Here is a 24684-nt window from a genome sequence, read left to right as displayed (position 1 = left end):
CATCAAGCTAATCAAACATTTAGGGCCATAAGCCCTAAAAATACGAAAACAGAAGTGTCAAAAAATGACTCATTAATAAGTAAGCTTCCCATCCTTTACAATGTAAAATTTTAATGGGAGCTTCATGTGAATGATTCCAGAAGGCAGGAGAGGTCTTATGATTATTGGGCTGATGTCAGCATCAGCGAGGGCATGTACAAACCTTGACCGTAAAACTTAATTCTGATTTCAAAAACCAGCTGGAACCTTGTAAGAACTACTACTTCTTCAGCTTTTGTCAACGATAAAAGTTGGAAAAGCTCAAAATCTGAATATTCTTTCAAGGTGCCATTCTGGGGGGCGGTTTAAAAACACCAAAGCAAGTTTTTCTCATCAGCTGAAACTAAAAGGGTCACTGAAATCAGCCCAGCTTAACTGCCCATGGCTGAACTCATGACATTCTTACCAGACTCTCTCCAAAGGCCTCAATAGGAAGGCCAGCCTCTCTCAGAGCCTTCTCAGTCAGGGGCTCTGGCTCTCCGCTCAGGTCAGGACCACGTGGAGACCTTAACACGTCAGATTTAGGGGAGTTCCCCGCTGATGGCGTCTGGATGCTTTCCCCTGCCCTACCTTTTCGCTGAAGTGCTGGCAGGGGCCTCTCATCATAAGGCACACCGGTGATCTGTCAGCAGAAAGCAAAAAACGTAAACATTTCAGCTGAAATGTTGTGCCTGAAAGTATTTCACTGTTTGATTCTTGTCACTCATTTTCTACGAAATGAAAGTATTTTAAAACCAAATGCATTTCTCAGAAGCCTGTCTGTCTGGGGGCTTAAAAGGTCAAAAATGTAATCTCTGCAAACAACAACTTTAGCATTTGAACACCGGAGAGATTCAGTATCATTCAACATTCGTACAACAATGACCGTTTGCCACCTCGATACAAACCAGAGCTCTAGCCAGAAAGTTCTGCGTTTTGTGCCTCTGGGCCAACTGGCACCCTACTGCTTAACAAAAGTCTCAAAGCACTGCCTTGAGGCCAGGTTGGCAGCCGCCAGAGTCAGCCAACTGTTGCACGCTTTTAATTAAATAGTGAAACCCAAACCTGCAGTAGGTCTGGCCTTAGTAGGTGGTGAGTAAAGCATACAGACCCCTGCTGGTCATAATCTCCCTGTGTGCTCTGGGTTCAAGCACTGCTCAGGTTTAGTCAGGAGACGTGTTCCAAAGGTGCTTCCGAGCTTAGGTATGTTTACAGGAATGTGTGTGTAAAGAAGAAAATACCGCTGGGTTATTCTAAAGAAAACACTGATCCTCTTAGGAAATGGTTTCATAGAGGATTTTTTTTTTAGAAGCTAATTAACGATGTGGCTAACAACAATTTCGATGTGGAAAAATACTTACGTTAACGGAAGGGAGGGAGGCAGGGGTGACAGACTTGTCAGGCTGACTGCTAGGTTTGGGTACAACAGTCTGTGTGGCTGTTTGCTGATTATGAGCGTTTAGTTTCTTTCCCTTCCTAATGTCATCTGTGGACAACAGGGGCTTGGTGAGGGTTGAACCATCAGCAGGAGAAGGCAGAAGAGGTGGAGGACGTTGGGCTGAGGACACCTTTGAGGTCTTGGTGATCTGATGATGCCATGAAAGAGACAGAATCATTTATGGAAACTTTAAAAACCTTGTTTCCCATCACAATCCACTGGTGTCTACTGTGTAGCTGGAGCATGATTAATTGCTTAAGACTGACCATCGTCATGTCCAGCAGGTTGTGAACTTCCAGCTGTTGGTAGACGCTCTTCCTGTACTCGTCCATGAGCTCCTTTTTCGTCTTGGCCAGGTCATAGTTCTCCTTTTCAATCGCAGATTTCTTCTCCACATCATATCGGGCCAAACGCTCTCCAACCTGGAAGAGCCCAAATCACTGGGAGACTCAGCATCTTTTCCAGCATGTTTATAAAGTTCATAAAGAGACCTGCTTTTTTATATAATGCAACTGGTTTCCCACGTTTAATGGGTTTTATTGCATAACTATTTTATTGAACTGTTAGATGTTATAAAAAAGGATAATTAAACCTATACAGTTTAGCCCAAAAGTATTGATACCTCCAGTGGATGTAGATTTAAAATTATTTTCAGTCAACCAAGAACTTTGTTTCTGACAGGAAATGCAATCTGTGTAATGAATGCAAAACAATATAAGAAGGGAATCAAAAAAAGCATATTTGATCTTTGATTTACATTTTATTTAAAAAGGGCATGTTGAATAATTTAGTAATGACCTTCTCAACAATCAATGGAATCAACCAACCCCGTTTTTTTATTTATTGACCAACTTTTAGCAGGTATTTTGACTATGTATTTTTGGTCACATGTCTTTGAGGTTGGGAGGGCTCCTTGCCATCAACATCAGGAGAAACATGTGGATTAAGTTAAAATCTTACTTTAAACCCATTTCTTACAAGGGTTTAAATCAGGGGTCTCAAACTCCAGGCCTCCAGGGCCGCAGTCCTGCAACTTTTAGATGAGCCTCTGCTGCACCACACCTGAATAGAATAATTAGGTCATTAAGGCTCTGGAGAACTGATCTACACAAGGAGGAGGGAATTAAGCCATTTCATTCCAGTGTTTTGTACCTGTGGCACATCTAAAAACTGCAGCACAGCGGCCCTCGAGGACTGGAGTTTGAGACCCCTGGTCTAAATCATTAGGGGCTTAAGTACTCCTTTTTATCTTCCAATGGAGCTTGAAACACTTTTTCTTTTTTTTGCTAGTCTACATTGTGTTTCTATTATTGTCTTAACGTCTGGACCACATGTGGGTTGGTAACAGGTGTCCAAATTGTCATAATACTGTTCCAGTGCTTAAAAAATCCTTTAATAAGAGGACAGGATGAGTGCTAGAGCAGCTAGAGCAGTGACACTGGTGCCCCTCCCTCACCTTCCCTTGCATATTGTCAGTGACCTGGAAGAAATAAGAATGCTACATTCCCCCTAGCTTATAAGAAAGACAAATGCAGATGATTGTGTATCTCAATAGCCGCCAAGAAAACAAAAAAGTCACGGTAAGAAAACTAAAGGAGAACCACTTATCACTCTTTTTAGGGCTTGCAGTTTTAAAACAGCAGTAATCGATTTAACTCAATTCATATATTTTGTGTCAATTCACAACATACAATCTCTAAACACTTTACCAAAAAAAGTCAATTCAAACCAATCTGCATCTATTTCAACTGATCCTGGTTATTTAACAACGCAGTCAAGTTCAGTTTATGATTCAAATTGGTAAAAAGGAAACAAAGAAAAAAAATCAAGTCACTGTCTTGCAGCATTCACTCCTCCTGCATGAGCATGTAGGGAATGCAGACAGTCGCTCACACTGCATTTCAGAGTGGCTTGTCTGTTAAGCAGCCAATTGCAGCTTAGCTACCAGAGCAGACAGTCTGACTAAATGTCCAGCTAATACTCTGTATCAAAATAAATCTGTTTTAAATACCACTAATAAAACTGCAATAATCAGTGTTGCACTATATTAGCTGCACTAGCAATAATTGTTTCTCCTCAGTTTTAAATGAAACAATATATCCTAAATGTAAGGTTCTTTTTTTTTTTTGCATGTATTATAATATTGTTGTATTTTTAACGAAGGGCATCTATCACATTTAGAGAATCTTGTACTGGTTCGTCCTTCCTCTGGACTTGATCAATAACTAAACAAAAAGATGTAGAGTACATTTTTTATAGACACTAAAACATTTATCGCATGTTTTGCTCTACTTCTTACTTAGTCTGGGAATAGTTTTTAATGGAGGTATTGAGACAATTTCCATTCATTATATTGGAATAAGTCATTAGATTGTGCTCAGCTGTCCGATGTATCTTACGTTTCTTAATGTCTAACTTAAATACTTATTAGTACACCTCAGTGGCTAAAGTGTAAATGTTTTCTTTCTACAAAACATTTACACTGTGAATGTATCTTAACATGGCCAGTTCAAATGCCTCAGGCGATACTCCAGCCCTGGTTCAGAAAAAAAAAAAAAACAAGCAGGAGCGTCAGATATTAAAACCTTGAGACTTACAGTGTGGAAACTTGACAACAGCTTCCAGTGAGTTGGACATGAAATTTCTGCGCACGGAAATTCCTTCGAGGTGAATAAAGCTGCTAACGAGGTGCCAGCCAACACGGTCTTCACAGGTCTACATTCAAGCCTCACTCACTACAAGAGGGATCGGTTCTAAATGCGTCTGCAGAAAAAAGTTCAGTATGTCTGAGGTTTTAGGAGTTCTGTCACTCCTGGAGACAGAAAAACACACATCTACTCTTATTACTTGGCAATTATTTGTAATCATTTAATTCTGAAAAATGTTCCTGTGACGATAAACTGAATTGTTGATGATGGAAGAAACGGAGCAAGTCAGTTTGTTGTGTGTTTTATTCATATATTCTCAGATGCTACATAATGGATAACTCCGACATCATGAGGGTGTGACGATAGGGGATTTTCAGCATGACTGACTTGTGCCCACAATGCTAACGTGCCATGCTAACAAGCGACTGGCATTTGTAAGACTGTGTGTTATCTGGTTACAAAAAGCCTTTCAACTGGGAGTTGGACACACACTGCCCAGGTATCCTGACAGCAGCTGTCGAGCTTGTTAAGAATTCATGGTCTGCATGGTAACGCTGAACACAAAGAAGGTCTGTAGCAGGTATCTGAACAATGTTTAACAGCTTCTGTTACAAATAGAGACAAAGTTGCAGAATAATTGAGATTTTCAGGAGACAAAACATAATGAGTTTTGTGGTGATATGTGGATATAAATGATTTATTTATTAGTTTAAAACATGTTTTAATTTTCTGACCTGTTGTTTAATGTAATACTAGGACTCTGTTATTGGTCCAAGAACATAAGCTGCACCAACAAGGTCTAATGTCTGTGTGGCATAGAATAATAATAATAATAATAATGCAGTTGGACAGAGAATTATTTTCTATAGGTAAATGGAGAATAGATTATTGCACTGCTGTTCTTCCCCATCCTGTTGCTCTACACTGTGTTGGAGATTATCTTTTCTCCTGCTAGGTTTATAATTTATGAGGTTGAAGAGTTAGTGAGTTGAATTCATCAATTCCATTTATTGAGACCAAAATGCAGCGCTGGCCCATCACCATGCTTTCCTTACGGGACAACACAGCAAATGGGACCTAACAACAGTTTCTGATTCCTTTTGCAGGCCTCTATCTAAGCTACAGAGCCCTAAAGAGGGCGTTCCCTAGTGTGTCCTTTCCTTAACCTTAGCTGTATATATATGTACGTGTGCGTGTGTGTATACATGAGTATGCAAATAGCTAAAAGAGAGAGAAAAATACAGAATTACTTATTCCCAAAAACTGTCTATTGGCTAGCTAAAAAAAAGCTTGTTTTAATTTGCTAATTTCTATTTGTAACAATCAAAACAATCCAGAATCAATGGATAAAAGTTCTAAATAAGAATTGTATCATTCTAATGTTATGTTACTGTGAAGAAGTGTAAAAGTGTGTTGCTTTTCTGTAAAAAAAAAAAACCCATAAAATTAGTGTCCTGCAATTTTCTTTCAAATCTTTGTATTACTCTCAAGATATTTTCACTCCAAGCTCTTATACTCTGTGAATTTCATGCCTAGCATGCTGACTGCACTACGAATACTTCTTCTACTTAATGTAAAGTGAATAAAACATTTTTGAATCTACCTTCTGAAGGTCTGCGATGGCTTGCTTCAACTTCTTAGCCTCCTCAAAGTTCTCCTGTCGGACAACGGCTTGCTTCTTTTGGTCCAAGAGACGAATGATGTGAGCGACCTCCGGATCCTGGTACATGTCGAAGGCCAAATCATCAAATTGGGAGATTGATAAACATTTGCTGAATGTGAAAGAAAGCATGAAAATGCATGATTGGAGTAGGAATTCAGTTTACGTTATTATCAATTAATCTCTTGGTAGCTCTTTGGTAAAGATTGTTAAAAAAAATAAAGACTGAGGTTGTGGAGATGCAACCTGTGGAGTTGCATCTCCACAGGTAATAATGCATCGGTGACTGCACAGAGACTACATTTATGATCAAAAACATGCAACAAGACCATGAATATTCATAGAAAATGTATTTATCAAACTGCGACAGACTGGGGCCTGTCCAGGGTGTACCCTGCCTCTCGCCCACAAAGTTCACTGGAGATAGGCACCAGCACCCCTCCAGACCCCACTGGGGACAAGGGTGTACGAAAATGGATGGATGGATGGATTTATCATATGGTCTGTGATAAATATAGTAAATTATTCTCTATTTGACAGGATTGCTTGTTGCAGCGCTCTGATGTAAAAACAATTTCTGTACTTTATTTTTATCACAATCACCAGAAGGTTCCTGTACAATTCTTGATCAAAGTATGTAAAAAGAATCTAATTGCATAATTTACAAAGATTAAAATGCTAAGAAGTAAGTACATCTGCATATATTTTAAATATGGGTTTTGTTTCCTCAAACGTATGTGACCCTGAATGGCTTACTGGTTGTCTCCCAGACTGAATGGTTTTGGTGGACTGTGTTATTGTCACAAGACAAAAAAAAAACAGGGTTCAACGGTCGAGTCTCACCCCATGAAAGTCGTGTCCAGGGCAGCTTCCTGCTGGGTACTGTTGAGGTACAGTTCAATCAGCTGGTCTCCGCTTGGCTGGGGGTAAACAGATGGACAAATTACACAAGTGGATTGGCTGCACACTTATTTCTGTAATGTGCAGGGCTAAGGTTTGTGTTTTCCCTGTTATAAAGAGCCCTAATTTAAACCAACAACAAAAGGTTAAGATCAATTTATTTATTAGTTTCGCGTGTCAAACTCAGGGTTTAATACATAAGGTGTATTTATGTATTAGAGTTCAGCCCTAAATGCAATTGAAAATGTGTTGAATTACTTGAAAATTGGCGTTCACGTTACACCATGATGTTCCATTCAATCAGACTGAGCATGTTGAATGGAAAAAAATGATAAATCTCTATATGGGGAAAATCTGATTCCCAATGCATACTCAAATGCTCCAACTACATCAAAAATACGTTTTGCAAAGTACTGACTCAGTGGGACACTTTCCTTGCTTCACATGCATTTGTAACAAATTTCAAAAACAATGCATTTTGTTGCTTCCACTGCGCAGTTATGAACTGCCTTATCTTGTTTGATCAAAGAAAATCCCAACGGAATAAACTGAAGTTTGTGGTTTTGTAAGAAAATGTTCATGGCATAAAAGTACTTTTGAAAAGCTCTGTTGGAACACACACTACTGTGCACACATAAACACACACATAGATCCCTACTCAGTCCTTCAAATGCTTTGAAATAATTACACAAACAAAGCAGCGTTTGCTGAAATGTTTCCGATATCTCATCTTAAAAGCTGCTCTCATGACATGGAACACAGTTTATTGTACTTCAATAAACTTTGAAGTACAAAAAAAAGTTAGAACAAGAACTTTCCAGTAAAGCCTTAAGTGACAACAGCAGATCTAGTCAAAGTGGACACTTGCCTACAAGTTTTTGAAGGCCACTGTTTCGTGTGAAGGAACATAGAGGAAGAGATTGTAATCGCTTAATGTAAAGTAGAGGAGCGTGTTGCTGTGTCAGAAACCGTTTTAATAACACTTTATTTGACGGGGTGTGTATGAGACCGACATGACACCGTCATAAACATGACATAACACCTGTGGAATATGAAGGTGTCTATGACTGTTGTCATGAAATGTCATTTGGTAAATAATGACACTATTAATGCAAAGTTGCTCTAAGTGCCAACTTTGCATTTTTCTGTAAATAACAACGCTTTAACACACTCATTAAGAAAGGAGTGCTGACTTTAGATAAGGTGTAGATGAGATGCTCTTAATCAAATTTAGTTTAACCAAGAAGTAAATAATCCTTGTTTTACACATCTACATCACAGGTTCAATATCCAGAACAAACATAACGCAGACTCCAGGAGACCCAGCTGTGGCCAACAGGCAAGAACATTGCTGTGATGAAGGTGCTCAGTCGGATTAAAGAAGCAACAATGCACGGCTTGTTCACTGGAATCTGTGCAAGAAGAGTCCACGCTTTCCTTGCGTTTCTGTGTGTTATTGCGTGTACATGCGTGTGTGTGTGTTTTAAGGCAGTCTCGCTCCTCCAGGAGCCGTCCATCTGCAGGACTATCTGATTACACTCACCAACTGAAGGTCTCCTGTTTGATTACATAGTGCCCTCTCTTTGTGTCTCATTACTACACGGATGACATACATAAACACTTGTACAAATAAGTTTGGGCACTTGTGAAGTTTAGTTGGGCCAGAGCCTTGACTATATATATATATATATATATATATATATGCCTATACCAATGTGACAATAAATACTTTGAAAATTGAGCCAAATTGTTAAATTAATAACTCATTTGAATATGTTGTGCGAGTCTTGATTTTGTGAGTCCTCTTTACCAACATCCTGCTGTATTCTGTCAGTTATCTGCAATTACTTTTTTGCAAAACAAAAAAGGAATATCTCAAACTTAATGGCTTCTGCTGTTAAGTAAAAAAAAAGAAACAGTGCTAAACTGACCAACATTATGTTAATGTTAAGTCATAAAGTATGAAAGAAAGATTTCTTGACATTGCAAAATTAAAATTTGAAATGTGTCACGGGTTTGGTTGTATATTAAAAAAAAATCTATTTAATCTGCCCAACAAGTCAATGCTGAGTCGAAAGTCAGCTCAACAGCCCCCCCTTCTGCTGTGCAAATGTAAGTTCAGCGCAGAGAGAAATGAGGAGACCGTTCACTTACCCCTGTGTGATGTGTGGTACTGTCCAAAAGATCTCCCAGAACGTTGATGGCGACCAGTGCAACCTGAAGAAGTCAGATTTATTGGCATCAGTTTGAGAAGAATTAAAAAGTCCTTTTTGGAGAATTCTGGCCTCAAATGAAACACATTGAACCGTTCTCCACAAATGAAGGAAACATGAAAAACTAGTGAATCTTCCCAGGACTGATCCAGCTCCCAAAATTACTCCATTAACTCGTTACTGAGGTTTTTTTTTTAAAAAAAAATAATTTTAAATACTGCAGGCCTCAACTACCTCAGTTAAGATCAGTAAATAAGTCATTTTTTTTTAAAAAGGAAAAAGATACTGTGCAAAATTTTGTTTTTACCTCTGGTAGAGAACCAAAATGAAAACCAACCTAAAGCAACCCCAGTAGTTTGGTTTCTGATCTGGGAGAAATGCCCCAACCGATTACCTGATTGTAGCGATTGTAGCGGTTGGCATGGTTCCTGTGGAGGGTTATTCTCAGATACGTTCCGACGGCATCAACGTGGACCGACTTCAGCTCCCGGGCTTTGAAGCCAGTCTTCTCGTTATCCGATAAAGACACATACCTGTTGGAAAAGTGCAACTTTGTTATGTTAGATCATACTTTGAACAGGTGCTGGAGAACACAAATGTCAATTCATTCATTTGTTCTCAATCATTCAATAAATAAATCCATTATGATTTCCCAGTGAGTGGCCATCATGTAATGCTGGTGTGCATCAGCTGTGATTATCCACATTTGCTGTGATTGAATGGTCCCACAGTTTTTCATTTAATATTTTTCCAGAATTAATTTTATGTAGTTTTTATAACACTTTGAGTAGAAATTATTCATATTGACCTGCTGGACTTGGTTCTGTAAATCCTGAAACAATGCAGTGCTGAAACTAGCTCTTGATTTTCAGAGTGTGCCATTTTGCAGGTTTCTTTGCATCTGGACTAAATTAGATCAGTGCGATTGCACAATATTTAACACTTAAACAATAAGTGACCTGTGCTGAGTGCAGATTCTTCAAAGGATAGTTTATGGATGTAAGTGCCTTTATTTTGTTGGTAGGAATTTCAAAAATCACCAGTTTTAGTGTGTTTATTTTTTTTTTATTTTTATTTTTTTTTGGCATTTCAACATGAAAATGGCCTGAATGAAAAAGAGAAGATCTGGAAAACCGTGGAATCTTCCAAACTGTGCATGCTCAATAAAATTGTCAGAATTAAGCCTGGTAAAGTCTGAGGTCTTACCCAAGTCTGTGAAACTGTCCAGGGAATCCTGGAGGGCTGGCTTCAGGCAGGCTGTCACCAACATGAAATTCAACCTTGGCTGGGATCATGTACTGGTGAGCCAGCAATTGCAACTTTCTTATTCTACATCTCTCCGCCAGTTGGAGGGTGAGGTGCTGAGGATACGAACACAGCCTGTAGAAATGTTGGTACATAGAAATATTAGGCTCCGTTTAAAAAGGTAGATTAAAGAGTAACTTGAGAAAACGACATGCTATTACGTAAATAATAAAACCTTATGTCAACATATTTTTTAAGAAAACAAAGTTATGTGATAGCTTTAATGATCATCATCTTGAATTTTACAGTATCTAACACCGAGATGGAAATTCATAGCAATAATGGTATTTCAATGTAGAAAGTGAAGCCCATTTATGCACCTGTTACAAATAGAGCAGTTTACTACAAGCATTTATTTATGTTGACTTTGATCATGTTTTAAGGGCTAATCATGGAGACGACTGCTGACTTACAGTCACTGACATGATGAGCAAGTGGGGGTAAATCACAAGCGATAAAGCCAGCTGTTTACATAGTGGTGTATCCAAGCACATTGCTTGGACATGTCTGTGTTCCGGTTTTGTTAGAGCTCAGTGTTTTGTTAGAGCTCAGTGCTGCTTTTGACACATTGATCACAAAATTCTCTTTGAAAAGCTTGAACATGTTGTAGGTATCAAAGAAACAGGACTAGGCTGGCTTAAATCTTATTTGTCTGACTCTGATTCTAGTTTGTTCACTTAAATGATACATTTTCTTCGAACTACAAGGTTACCTTTGGAGTACCACAGAGATTTCTTATTTACCAGTAAGACATATAGGTACTGTTAAAATGTAATAAGCTATCATTTTAAAAATAGATAGATATGGCCGGTCAAGACCAATTTTATTTCATAGGGAGGAAAAGATGAGCAAGGCTTCTGTACCCATGCTAAGCTATCAAAATCTAAGGTTTATGCTTTAAGGCCTAGGTAGCTTAAATGAAAAATACATCAGAGATTAACTACGTTTCTGGAAAGAGACCTTCTGGTTTAAATTACCTGCTGGATCTCCAACCACTGACAGTGGGTGCATGCACCATCAGCTCCTTGGCACTGAAATTATCCTCATGACTTGAAGAGGTGACCGCAGTGAATTCTGTCTTCTTTGGCATTCCTCTGACAAACACTTGGAGATTTTTTTTTCTATTGTTGTTCAAAGGAGTTGCTAAAATATAAACAAAAGAAACAGTGTAAAGCTCCACGTGTAAGTGTTGGTTGAACAATTCTGTTGGGCTCAAATAATTTGATAAAATTATATATCTTTACATTTAACATATTTCAACTAATTTCATAATTGTGTAAATACATTAGAAAATATTAAAGAAAGACAACTTTGGGGTTGACAGGAGAGTGGATCCAGCTTGTCAGATGCATACCCAAACCAGTTTACGTGACATTTACATGCAGAATTTCTCTTCATGAAGGCAACACAGACTAGCTATAGATAACATTGTTGAACACAATAAACGACACGTTTTCGTTGACTTAAAATCGTTTCATCTGCCAACATGGCAAACGTCATTTAGTCTAACATTACCTGTATTGTACAGAAGACTTACCCGGCTAAAATGAGAATAAGACTGACAGAGGCGAGTCTTTATTTGCAACTCGTTGTAAGCGCACAGCTAGATGTATAAAGACCTTCTGTTGGGGGTTTTGGAGACATCTTACCAGCAACATTACCGTATTAATGAAGGATCGCACTCCCATCTCATCTCCAATACCAACGCTGACAACAAGCTTTTCTCACATGCGCAGTAGGTCAGCCTCAAAGGATTCTTCTTCTTCTTCTATGGCTTGTTATGGCAATTTACACACTTTGCGTATTACCGCCATCAACTGGACGGAGATGTAATTTCAGAAATTAATTTTTCCTCTATGTCTTCAAATTAAAATATATATTAAAAAAAATAAAAAAAATTCCCTTCTCACCCACCGCCGGTGGTTCTTATCCTCTGAGCTCGGGTCCTCTACCAGAGGCCTGGGAGCTTGAGGGTTCTGCGCAGTATCTAGGCTGTGCCAAGGACTGCACATTTCTGCACTGAGATGTCTCATGTTGTTCCTGGGATCTGTTGTAGCCATTGGTCCAGTTTGGGGGTGACTGCCCCGAGGGCCCCGATGACCACAGGCACCACTGTGGTCTTCACCTTCCAGGTCCTCTCCAGTTCCTCCCTGAGGCCCTGGTATTTCTCTAGTTTCTCGTGCTCCTTTTTCCTGATGTTGCAGTCGCTTGGTATTGCTACATCTATCACAACGGCTTTCCTCTGTTGTTTATCCACTACGACAATGTCTGGTTGGTTCGCCATTACCATTTTGTCTGTCTGGATCTGGAAGTCCCACAGGATCTTAGCTCTGGCGTTCTCCGCCACCTTTGGGGGTGTTTCCCACTTTGATCTCGGGGTTTCCAGTCCATATTCTACACAGATGTTTCTGTACACTATGCCTGCAACTTGGTTATGTCGTTCCATGTACGCTTTCCCTGCCAGTATCTTGCACCCTGCTGTTATGTGCTGGACTGTCTCAGGGGCCTCCTTGCACAACCTACACCTTGGGTCTTGTCTGGTGTGGTATATCTGGGCCTCTATTGCTCTGGTGTTTAGGGCCTGTTCCTGGGCGGCCAGGATGAGGGCCTCTGTGCTGTCCTTGCTGTCCTTGTATGTATATATATATATATTTTTTTTTTTAATCTTCAAATTAAAATATGTATATAAATATTTGTATATATATATATATATTTTTTTTTTATTTTTATTTGAAGACATAGAGGAAAAATTAATTTCTGAAATTACATCTCCGTCCAGTTGATGGCGGTAATACGCAAAGTGTGTAAACTGCCATAACAAGCCATAGGAGAAGAAGAAGAATCCTTTGAGGCTGACCTACTGCGCATGTGAGAAAATATATATACAGTACAGACCAAAAGTTTGGACACACCTTTTAATTCAATGAGTTTCCTTTATTTTCATGACTATTGACATTGTAGATTCACACTGAAGGCATCAAAACTATGAATAACACATGTGGAAATATGCACTAAACAAGAAAGTGTAAAACAACTGAAAATACCCCTTATATTCTAGTTTCTTCAAAGTAGCAACCTTTTGCTGTGATTACTGCTTTGCACACACTCTGCATTTTCTTGATGAGCTTCAACAGGTCGTCACCTGAAATGGTTTTCACTTCATAGGTGTTGCCCTGTCAGGTTAATAAGTGGGATTTCTTGCCTTATAAATAGTCATGAAAATAAAGGAAACTCATTGAATTAGAAAGGTGTCCCCAAACTTTTGGTCTGTACTGTATATTTTCATATTTTTGAAATGTTATATGTCAACAATGGAATACATCTGACAAGTAAACACTGGCATCCATCTGTAATGTAATTAAATTATTTTATTTTTTTTACATTGAAATAATTTTAAAAAATTGGACAATGCATATTAAGCAACATGTCAGAAATAAAAATCTATATCAATATGACAGAGTTGGCACAAAAGATAATTTTTGTCAGTTCTCCTAAGGCAGACAACAATACAAACATGACCTATTTTATGCAAAATACAAACATAAAGTAAACATAAACAAAATATGCAAACTGACTTGACCAGACTAAAAGTATACTAAAGTTTATTTATAGCATTTATAATAATCCTGACTGAGACAAATGCTTCACAATAATTACAACATCATAGATATTTTATGATATCTATGATATCCTAATCATATACTGTATATAAAATATATATATATAATATATATATTTTATAAAATATATATATTTTATCACACTTAATAAAGACAATTAAGTGTGATAACATATATGTGCATATATATATATATATATATATACACACACATATATATATATATATATATATATATATATATATATATATATATATATATATATATATATATATATATATATATATATATTTATATTTATTTATATATATATATATACAGTATATATATATATATGTTTATATATATATATATATATATATATATATATATATATATATATATATATATATATATATATATATATATCTATATATATATATATATATATATATCTATATATATATAAATAAATAACATACCCCCCCCCCCCCCCCCTCCCCTTATTATTATTATTTAGTCTTTAAATGCAGCAGATTTGCTGGATGTCATATTGACAGACACTGTCACGAATTCCCCCAAGTCTCCTCCCCTTAATGCTCCTCCCGAGTCCAACTTTGGCTTCTATGAAAGCCAATCTTACAAACTATTCCTTAGGTAGGAACTTCTGTCTGTTCAAAATAATAATCGTTTGCCATTTCAAAAACCTTTGTCGTTGCCGCGGCTTGAATAATACCAATCAGTGTGCATTTACCAGCAAATAAAAGCCCATCCCCACACGTGCTCCACCAGCTCTTACAGTTCACAGCAGATGTTTCACACTGTGTTGATTTGTCAGCGACAGATTTGGGTTTCTTAGGTTCAATTACCAAAGTTGCAGCTCGAGTAGTAGTTGATTTCTTTCCCTGCCTATCTTTGCTTTTTTGTCTATAAGTTGCAGCTTCAGTCTGTGTAAATGTTTCCATTGTGTGTCGTTTAGATTCAGATGTCAAATGTTTAGTTTGAGTTGATTTTTCCATAGTGTGTCGTTTAGATTCAGATGTCAAATTTTCAGTCTGAGTTGATTTTTCCATAGTGTGTTGTTTAGATTCAGATGTCAAATTTTCAGTCTGAGTTGATTGTTCTGTTAAGAGTTTAGGTTGCTGTTGGGTTTGAACTTCAGAGTTCGGTGTTATCAGCAGATCTACATGTTCTCCTACAGCATGACATTTGTCTTTGGTACTTTTTGCAACTTCTTCTAGAAGAGCGTGCTTCTCTTGCATTAATTGAAGTTGCATTTTCAAGTCTCTGTTTGAATCTCTCAGCGATTCTGTCAACTCATAAATTTCTCCTATCTTGTGTTTGTCTTTGGCCTTGTGAGCAATTAGTTTGCTGTTTTTCTCCTCCAAGTCCAAAATCTTTTTCTCAGCACTTTCTTTTATTTTTTTGGAAATCGTAGCTTCAACCATCAATACTGCTGTCTTTAACTGAAGTCTTCTGTTCTCTTCTCTTAATCCATCAATTTCCTTTGCCATAGAGGATTCTTTGTTAAGTATTTCGTCTTCAGTCTCCATCAGATGATTTTTCAGCGCTGTTAATGTTGAAACTTTGTGTCTCAGTTCAGCTATTATGTCTGTAAGTTGCTCTATTTCATTCCGGTGTTCAGTTTCTCTGACTTCTGCCTGAAGTTCTAGATTATACAACTCTTCTTTCAATCGTTGGTTCTCCTGTTTAAATATTGACCACCTTTGTTGAAAAAACTGATGAAATTCTTCACAAACCTGATTTCCTTCCATTCTCACCGTAAAGCTAAATTTTACTTAAAAAGTCCTTTCCTTGCAAGTGATTGGCAAGCTGAAAGTAAGCCTTGGAAGTTAATCCAGTGAAGATCTGTAAACTATCAGCCTTCTACGTCACAAACATTTATTGCTACGTCGTCAGATTTTCCAAACTCTGTGCCGTCAGCTGCGTACAACGCGTGTTCTGGTATCGCTCTGAGCATGCGCAGTGCCACGATGTAAGTTGATGGTCCGAAGAACCAGCGTCATAGAGAGGAAGAGAGTCGAGACACCCGAGACACGCAGCTCTAAATAGGTCCAAACATCTCAGCGCTGTTAGTCAGTTTGAATGGCTTCTGCCACGTCACGCAAATAAACTTATTTTCTTACTTTCTCCCACAACGCCGCTAATTGTTGAGCAATAATGAACTGATTCCTTCACTATACATTTTATCAATGCACTTTTAGACGCGACAGGGATAATTATCAGCGTTATAAATTTAGAAGGAAGAGAGACGAACACATTTGTTAAATAAGAGTCTATGAAATACACTTTACATAGGCGTGTCTACAGTGTTTTATAATAACGTTATGCAGGTACATAGGAAAAAAAACAGGAGTACTGCTATACCTCATCGTCTGTGCCAGCAATTAGACCTAGTTTACCTTCAGATCTACATTCTACAAAGAAATTTATATATTAAAAAAATCCAAATATCACAGATGGAAAATTATCTCAATGCACAGTTAAATTAATTAAAGAACTTTTAAATTACTTAGAACAATATGTAGCTGTAGATGTTTTGACTAAAGACCTGGGATGAATTCTTCATTTCTGTAGAATAATGTTTTTCCCTAACAGGCTTAATAACAATATTATTATTTTTGTTAAACAATTACTTAACTCTGACGGGTACCTAAAGTCTTACTCTGAGTTTTTATCCACCTACTGTATCCCAGTTTTCCCCAGGGAATTTGCTATTGTTATGGACGCCGTTCCTAAAGAAGTTCTCCTGCTCTTTAAGAGCCATCTTCATTCTGGGGAGGACAGGGCTGTACATATACAATGTTCTGTTTTTGAATCTGCTGTGGGTAAAATTAGTTTCTCCTCTAAACCTTCCACTAGAAACAAGAATATAAGATCCTTATTTCAGAGGAACATTGCTACTGCACCTTTTGCATCCCACTACTGGAGACAGTTTGTTTCTGATATCAAATGGAAAATGGTTTGGACTCTTATCTTCCAAATACCTTGTTACCAGCAAAGCTTCGTGATGTGTGCTTCAAACTTATCCACCGGTGCTACCCTGCAAAATAAAAGACTTTGTTTATTATATTCAGTCTCATATCCTCAATAGTTTTTCAGTTTTATGCAGATGTACTTTTTGGTTTCTACAATGTCCATCCTACTGATGAGAATCAATTTGATCTAATCTACTGTTAATTCTAATTAAATTTAATATCCATAAATTAAAATTTTCTGGCAAAAAGCCCCAATTTAATCTGTTCTTATCTGAATTACAACACTATGCAGTATCTATGCAGGCCTCCACCGATCCCAAAGCTGGACAGACTCTTGAAGCCCTCAAATCCTTTAACTGTATCCCCTGAAGCACTGTCTTATCTCTGTCTCTGCTCCTTGTGTTCCATTTTCTGTCGTTTTTATCCCCTGTAACCTCAGGGATTTTTTCATTTTCTCTCATTCTATCCACCTTATTCCTGGGAGGCGTACTGGGGAAGCGATTTGGGTCTTACTTCCGGCGCCTGCCGGAAGTAGCAGCATTTCTTTGTAATTTGTAGGGTTTTTTGCTAGTCTATATTCATGATAGAAGTTACATCTCTCTTTTCGGTTAAGATACAATATTTTGTAAAACTTTGTCTGAAAAATTAATGAGAAGTAAATATCTTTCTGGTGGACTGGTGCAATAACCTCTATTATCTTGTTCTGACTCAAACAGCTCCAGCAGCCCTCGGGTGACCTTTGGTACGAGACACAGAACAGGGTTTGGGTTGAGCAAAGCTCAACGCCGAGGCAACAGGAAATAAAAAGCAGCAACTCCAACACTTTTTTAAAAAAAAAAAATCCGATCTGAGGCCCAGAATACATGACTCAAGAGTGTGCAATGATTTATTAAGTGTACCCTCCATGTATTTCTGTAAGACTTTTAAAAAATGTTGTCCTTTCTCACCTCCTTTTTGCCGACTTCTTACCTCCTACCAGGATGGCTGATACTGGACATGAACCCTCTGATTGGTTTACTTCAAGGTAAGCTCCTCATTCACTGATTTTGTTTTTATTTTTTGGAATAAAAGAATATTTGACAGGGTGTCACTAGTCTGTGTAAAGGAAGGTCGGCGCAGCAGATTGCCTATAGTTTTGCCATTAACAGGGACTCAAGAAGCAAGGGTGCAAAATTCTTTGAATTAAGTGTTAAATGTCATAAATATGTGTACTTTGGGAACGGTATTATAGACTGACTGTTGCTGTCAGTGACAGACAAAAATATGTCCACGCTGTTATGATATGGCAAGGCAGTTTGTCATAAAATGATTCGCTGATTGTCAAGTAAAAACAACAACCAAAAAAAAAAAAGAATCAATAAATAAACATTTAGCTTTCAATATATCCAGAATGTTGATTTATCTGGGAAGAATTGAATTCTTGATATGTCCAACAAATATCAGATGGGCCCATTAATATTAAATTGGACGGTTGAACTTTTTGAGACATATTGGAATAACAGCCTAGTTTTCTTTTCAAACGCGTACATTATTGAGACGATCTTAAATGTTTGTATAGTAATTTTAGATATCTTTAATTTTCGATATGTTTAATTTGAAATATCTTTAACATCTCTTCTACTTTCTACTTTAACACTGATGTTCAAAAATGTCATTTGTGATATTAGCAGAAGTAGATTTTTTATACAATGAGCTTCCACTAGAGAATTCTGTTAAATTTATTGACATCTTATTAGGATTTATTAAAAGATTCTTCCGTACTTTTAAGAGCCCAGTGATCTACAAATGTTTTTTTTTCTGTTGGCAACAGAGCAGGACTAAGATAGACTGATAGATAGTGTCACTTAGCAACATGCTACAGACACAGTGCTGTATTTGTCCTTTACAGGTTCCTTCTGATTTAGTTTTTTATCACACCGGAAATGTTCAGATCCTTAAAGATGGATAGACCTGAGTGAATACAGTCAACTTTCACAATGGAGGTTTAATTGATTAATAGGAAGAAAAAAAAAATCCAAACAACAAGGACCTATGTGGAATAAGTAGTTGCTCCCTAAAACCTAACAGCAGGTTATGGATCAATTAATTGTCATCAAGAACTGAAAACTGAAAATTAGTCTTTGTGGAGGAAATTGAGTCTATTTCTCTTTAGACAGTTGTTTTGATTTGAGGGATAATTGCCTCTTTGAGGTAATGTGGCAGCATCTTAACAAGATGCAAGTACAGACTTTAACTAGACCACTCTAAAACCTTTTTTTTAAGCCATTCAGAGACACACTCACTTGTAACATTTGTTCTGAATTGGTGCAATATAAATAAATTGAATTAAATGGATCATGCACTTTGGTCTATGGACCTGCTACATAACAGAATAGTGGCTTTCCATATATTGTCAGGACACAAGCCATCCAGGTTTTGAAGTAAGAAATCCCTAAATCATCACACAACCACCATCATATTTAACTGCCAGAAGGATGTTCTTCATGTAAAATACTTATAGTTCCATAATTGATGTAGCAGGATGTGCACATTCTAAGATGTTCAACTTTTGTTTTTGCTCACACATTATGAAAATATCTCTAAATCTACTTTCCAACATTTGTTGTATAAAGACATTGTTGGTGACTTGCAGGGCTGGTGGGAGCATGTGGGATTTCTGTGCTGTGCTCCCTCTTCAGAGTACATCTATTGATAGAGGAGAGGTAAGGAAATTGTCTGACATGTATGCAAGAGTTTTTCAGTCCTATATTGACATTTCTACGGATTATCTCTGTCCTTTACATGATAGTTCCTGTCATTTGCAGCTGGAAAGAAAAAAATAATGAAGGCACATCAAGTGGGAGGTCAAGCAGTAAGCCAATGAGAGCTAAACATGGACTTTTTGGAATGGTCCAGTTTCTCTTTGTGACTGGGATACTGGCCATTGTGGGGTCCCGTGTGGCGTCACTGGTGGTACTGGAATTCTGCCTGCGAGCCGTCTCTGGCCTGCTTACAGCTGGATCGGTAAGGTATCAGCAGTATAGTGGCAGGATCAAGTGACGCCTGTCAAACCTGGATTGTGTTTGGTCCACAAAGCTTGTCAGCTTTGTTTGACAAGGTGTTTTGGGATCCTTGGTATGCCTCTTGCACGGCCAAACCATCGTGACAGTTTTTCCAGCTCTGATCTTTGCTTCGTGTTATACACGCTTCCCTGCTAACCAAACCAGGTTTTGCTGACAACCAGGTTTTAATTTCCTTAAATCAGGCATGTTGGAGCAGGCAGAGACTGACTTCTGCAGTTATGCGCTGTTGTTTCATGCCTCATTAGTTATTGTCACATTTTAAAGAAAATAAACCAACAAACTTTACTTCTTTTTAACTTTCTTTTTTGTTGTGGACAAATTGAATGTATTTTGTCAAAGTTTTATGAGATAGACCAACACAAAGTTGTTCATAACTGCTAAAGTGTAAATTAGTTATATGTTCTTTTTACAAATAAAAATCTGAATTGTGCGTTGTACATTTTATTTTATATTCAGCCACAAAATGGGCCACTCTTTTGCAGAACCACAATGTGACGGAGGTTTTTAGAGTATCTCCCAACCAGCGTGGCACATCTAGAGAGTGAACATTTACTCATGTTGGTTTGCTCTTCAAAATACCTCTAACCAAGTCTCCAGTCTGACTTGGTTAGCTCTGACCAAGTCAGATGTTCATCTGTCAACATCCATTCTCTTCTCATCAATTGAAAGAGCTCTATCTGTCCACCTCCCTCATCCATGTTGAACAAAACCTCATGGAACACGTAGCATTTTACTAGAGGACTGAATTTCAGTTCAACAAGAATTTTAATTTTACCTAAGTAGGTATACTTTGTCTCCTAAAATTATAGGAAAGTGTAATTAGAACTTCATAAGGTTTTCTTTTAACGGTGGTTTGGACTTTTGTAAAAGTCAGAACACGCTATTTTGTGTTGGTCTTTCACTTAAAATCTCAATAAAATATACTCTTACGTAAAGAACAGATTGCATTTCAGAAAATATGTAGTGCAAACTAGAGCTCAAAGACGGTGACCAAATTTTTGTATATCTTTAATATCATATGTTTATTTATAAGACGGAATTAAACATTTTGTTAAGTACAAGTAAAACTGTAGCCATGTCTAAGTCGCCTAATTGTTTAACTTGATATCTTTTAACTTAATAGTTACACCAATATAGGCTTGGGCATTTATCGTAGCGTTTATCATTTATGATGATAAATTTCTATCATGATAAGAAGTTTGCTTTATTCTTGTCACTATAAATTCCAGTTAATGATGTTTAAACACCCCCCCCCAAAACTGTCTGTGTTGTCAATGAGAGCATCAATACATATGTGTAACACTTTTTTTTATATGTCTCATGTCCTAAGGAAGAGCATTACAAGTGGGTATGATCTGTGTTTGTGGGGTTCTGATTGCTCTGCCATGCAGACATAGTCATACAATGACCTAGAAAATAGGTAATGAATAGCTATTATTGTGACTTTTATCATTCGTTATCAGAATTGTACCACAAAATTTTGTGATAAAGCTTTTAGTTCTCATAGCCCAACAAATACAAATATACCAGTGATGTCTTTAATTTAGTTTATTTCGCTGTTTCATAATTTCACACCTATTTACCACTCCCTATTGTGTGGTATAGTTGATCCGTCACATCTTCTCTTCCCTTCCTAGGAAACCAGGAAGTTTCTGCAGCAGCTGCTAGTGCAAAGCCAGTTCTCCTTGGGCTGTGCCATCAGCTGCAGTTTGCACTTTCTCCACGAGGGGGCATCCCAGCGCTGGCTGTGCCTTCTCCTGGCAGCAGCTCTCAGTTGGTATCTGGCAAAAAAGGCAGCAGCCCTACTGCATCATGTCATTGCTCTGTATAAGCTGCACAGCTCCCAGCGCTACTGCGGCATTTGCATCAGCCTGCTCACATCAGGCTGCTATCTGCAGCCCATGATTTGCAGGACTATGACCATTGCCTTTTTTGTGGCCGTGCTGGCAGCCGTATCGATCATCAACCAACAGTTTCTCTCTGCAACCGAGGCCTTGAGGTTCTGGACACCGCTGACTATCTGCTACACATTGTTGGTGGTGTACATGCAGGGTGAGGATCCTGTCAAACGCTTCAAGCTCTCCATTAGAGGGTATCCGATGAAGCCACTGCTTCGTTCCGTGTTTAAGATGACGCAAACATGTCTTTTGTGTAGAAATACACTCCCGGACTTCAACTTATTAGAGTTTAAGTTGTAATAAGAGAAAAAGCCATCATTTATTCATTAGTAATAAAAACAATTTGATGTTTTGGCAGCTGAGTACACCCAACCATTCCTGTTCATGTCCCATTTTAAATCTCTCAACCCTACAGAAGAACAGCATCGTCTGCCGAGCAGCCAGGTTGTCCTCAATGCAGTTGTCGTGCGTCTCGGGGGTTTGATGGTCCTGATGCTGACTGTGGGACGCTGGGCCGATGTTTTCCACATCCTAATGTGTTTCCTCGGTGAGGCCAGCTGTCTCATCCCAAACATGGATCTGCTGGATGCAGCATCCTCGCAGGTCAGTCGGTTTCTCTGGAGACCACTAAACTGGGGCAGAATACCAAATGTGCTTATCAAACTGCATCCCAGAGAGAAAAAGAACTTCTTAAACTTTTATCCCAGGAGGGGAACAGTTTAGGAACCCCTACGACAGATTTAGGTCAGAGAAGTCTCTAACTTGTGTAAAAAAAAAAACCCCAAAAAACAAGCCTACTTCTCTTTTCACAGATATCATCTTGCTGTAATAACTAGGCTTTTAAAACACTGCCTGATATTAACAGAACACATGAAAAATAACATTATGATCAGCTGCAAATGCTTTGACCATTAAAGGCGTTTAGCACCTTTGTGTTTTAAATAAAAACCCTTTTGTCATGAAACGGTGGTACTTGTACTCCCACTTATCAGAATCTTATACTGGCCAATACCTCATCAGTATTCTATTAGATTACTGCTGTAATATATTTCTTTTATTTTAATGCAATCAACTTTTCACAGAATTTCAAAGTAACATAATATTTGTGGTGACAGTGACACATTTTTCTGAATAAAAGCATTGCGCTGTGTGTGCTGTTACCTGTCAATAGTCATAATGTTATGGCTCAATGGCAAATACTCTGTCTCTGGAAGTTATTCATGCATTTTTTTTTCTGTCACACAGGACGAAGAGGATTTTATAAACTATGCAAGAAGAGATCGTCGACAAACATCACAAACACACGCGAAGCAGCATCCGAGATAGCATGGACTATTCTCAAGAGGTCATAATATGTAAACATAAGATTTTTGCAATGTTTACTTAGACCTGTACTGTTATTGTACTGCAATTTGTCATAAAATTCCTCCCATGTTATTTAATGCAGTTGCTCCGCAGAAGTGACAATAGATCACTACTACCTACTACACTTACAATTTTTATGAATGAAGTCAGAAATTTGACATAATACCTGAAAATATGGTTAATTGGAAAAAAACTCAGTTCTGGGAATATGGGTGACCTTGTAACTAAAGAGCCCTGTATATTTTTACTTTTTTTTTTTTGCTTAAATATTAGTCTGAATTGTATTTTGGCTTGTATAAAAAATATAAACCAGATTTCTATGTAAAAGCCATTATTGTCCGTTTTTTCCCTGTTATTTTTCATTAGTGGAAACATTTGTATTCAAAGGTATCCAGTAAAACAAAGGAAAAGAAAACTTTTAAAACTGCACACTCCAATAGCACTTCCTATGAGACTGAGAGCCTATAAACCCATCGTGGACTCATTTTTCATGTCACCTTCGCTGTCAGGATAACCTGCTCGTTTAGCCAGTAAGTTAACTGAATAAAAAGAGGTAAACGGAAACCTCAGCTGGGCACAGACGTCGATTGCCTTTTAATTGATCGTTTTAGACACCAGCTTATCTAACTTGCTATCTCTATTACTGTCATTTTTTGATGTATTTTACAACAGTTGTCAGCGTCGCTTGCTAACTGCGTTATTTTGACGGTTACTTCACATTATTTTATTGAAACGTAAGGGCAAAATGGCTGACGAAACCATTACTACTGTTAGTCTCACAAAATGGCGTAGAACAAAGACCTAGGCCCCTGGAGGCTTTGTTGATTTTTTTTTTGTGTGGACTTTGTACGTATTTTCACAGTAATGAATCCACATTTTCTTTGGCTAGTTTCACCAAACATTGTTTTAACACCCAACACACATTAAGGTTTCGTTCTCGTCTTTGCAACACGTTTTAAAGCTTGTCGTCTTTTCGTGATTTATGTTCTGACACCCACATCGAATGAAATCCACATTTTGTCGTCGGTATGAAGACTTCTTTATTTAGAGCTGAGGACAGATAAGAGACATATTCCAAGAGAGGGTTTCTGATATATCACTCCAGTTCCTTCTCAAAAAAATTTACAAGGGGAACAATATGAGCCTGACGGTCCAGTATCCATAGTAATCCAAGTCTGAGAACCACAGATGACGACATTTGCGTTTTGGTGTCTGGTCGATCCACCAAAATAGTAAATTGTACTCCCATGGGTTTAATGGATTTATAATGATATAAAGTTCCACATCAGGACGGATTCAGGAGGTTTGAGAAAGACGGTATCCGAACGCAGCCGACTGCAGTGAGGGTGCTGGAGTGACTGAGAGATTCTTGACGCCTCCTCCCGAGAGTTCCAGACTGTTCAGGAGGCCTCTGATAGGCACGCGGGGCGCATGCGCACAACGCTTTCATAGGCTTAATATAGTAACAAAAGCAGAAAGATGTGGTGCCATGGAGACAGAGCTTTTTCAAAACACCTCTGCATAAAAATGTTACATACAAGCCTGGACTGAGCTCTAGGCACGATGCACTTACGTGAAA

General features: G+C 37.9%; 2 protein-coding genes across 5 annotated transcripts in view; one reads left to right on the top strand and one right to left on the bottom strand.

Annotated features, from left to right (window-relative positions):
* cep104 (centrosomal protein 104) overlaps positions 1-11900 on the bottom strand; it is a 34961-nt gene extending 23061 nt beyond the window's left edge. For both annotated transcript variants that reach the window (XM_023337778.1, XM_023337787.1), the window contains exons 1-10: positions 11720-11900; positions 11160-11325; positions 10084-10257; positions 9272-9410; positions 8819-8881; positions 6608-6684; positions 5708-5876; positions 1723-1878; positions 1380-1604; positions 446-661 (exon numbers count right to left, since the gene is read on the bottom strand). In XM_023337778.1, the coding sequence (XP_023193546.1) occupies positions 446-661; positions 1380-1604; positions 1723-1878; positions 5708-5876; positions 6608-6684; positions 8819-8881; positions 9272-9410; positions 10084-10257; positions 11160-11272 (1332 nt within the window). In that variant the 5' untranslated portion in view covers positions 11273-11325; positions 11720-11900. The remainder of the gene's footprint in view (positions 1-445; positions 662-1379; positions 1605-1722; positions 1879-5707; positions 5877-6607; positions 6685-8818; positions 8882-9271; positions 9411-10083; positions 10258-11159; positions 11326-11719) is intronic.
* A 5635-nt stretch (positions 11901-17535) lies between these two features.
* Positions 17536-23436, top strand: tmem82 (transmembrane protein 82). Of its 3 annotated transcripts, XM_023333758.1 has the most exons (6): positions 17536-17804; positions 19413-19482; positions 19585-19783; positions 21480-21894; positions 22156-22343; positions 22986-23436. In XM_023333758.1, exons 1-6 carry the CDS (start codon positions 17711-17713, stop codon positions 23064-23066), a joined length of 1047 nt encoding a protein of 348 aa, XP_023189526.1. In that variant the 5' UTR covers positions 17536-17710; the 3' UTR covers positions 23067-23436. The 3 variants fall into 3 exon arrangements, with proteins under 3 accessions (XP_023189526.1, XP_023189515.1, XP_023189537.1); XM_023333747.1 differs by lacking the exon at positions 22986-23436 and having other exon boundaries at positions 22156-22562; XM_023333769.1 differs by lacking the exons at positions 17536-17804; positions 22986-23436 and having other exon boundaries at positions 19411-19482; positions 19569-19783; positions 22156-22562.
* Positions 23437-24684: the final 1248 nt, after the last annotated feature.

Source organism: Xiphophorus maculatus, chromosome 1 (genome assembly GCF_002775205.1).
Source record: "Xiphophorus maculatus strain JP 163 A chromosome 1, X_maculatus-5.0-male, whole genome shotgun sequence".
Lineage (NCBI taxonomy): Eukaryota > Metazoa > Chordata > Actinopteri > Cyprinodontiformes > Poeciliidae > Xiphophorus > Xiphophorus maculatus.
This window is presented reverse-complemented; position numbering and strand designations above follow the sequence as displayed.

What these genes read in the sequence shown, in the direction of transcription:
- tmem82 (XM_023333747.1), top strand. Translation starts at nt 17,711, where the DNA reads ATGTTGTCCTTTCTCACCTCCTTTTTGCCGACTTCTTACCTCCTACCA. An exon ending in TCTGATTGGTTTACTTCAAG is followed by an intron (nt 17,805 to 19,412) that starts GTAAGCTCCTCA and finishes GGTGACTTGCAG; the next exon opens with GGCTGGTGGGAGCATGTGGG. An exon ending in CATCTATTGATAGAGGAGAG is followed by an intron (nt 19,483 to 19,584) that starts GTAAGGAAATTG and finishes TGTCATTTGCAG; the next exon opens with CTGGAAAGAAAAAAATAATG.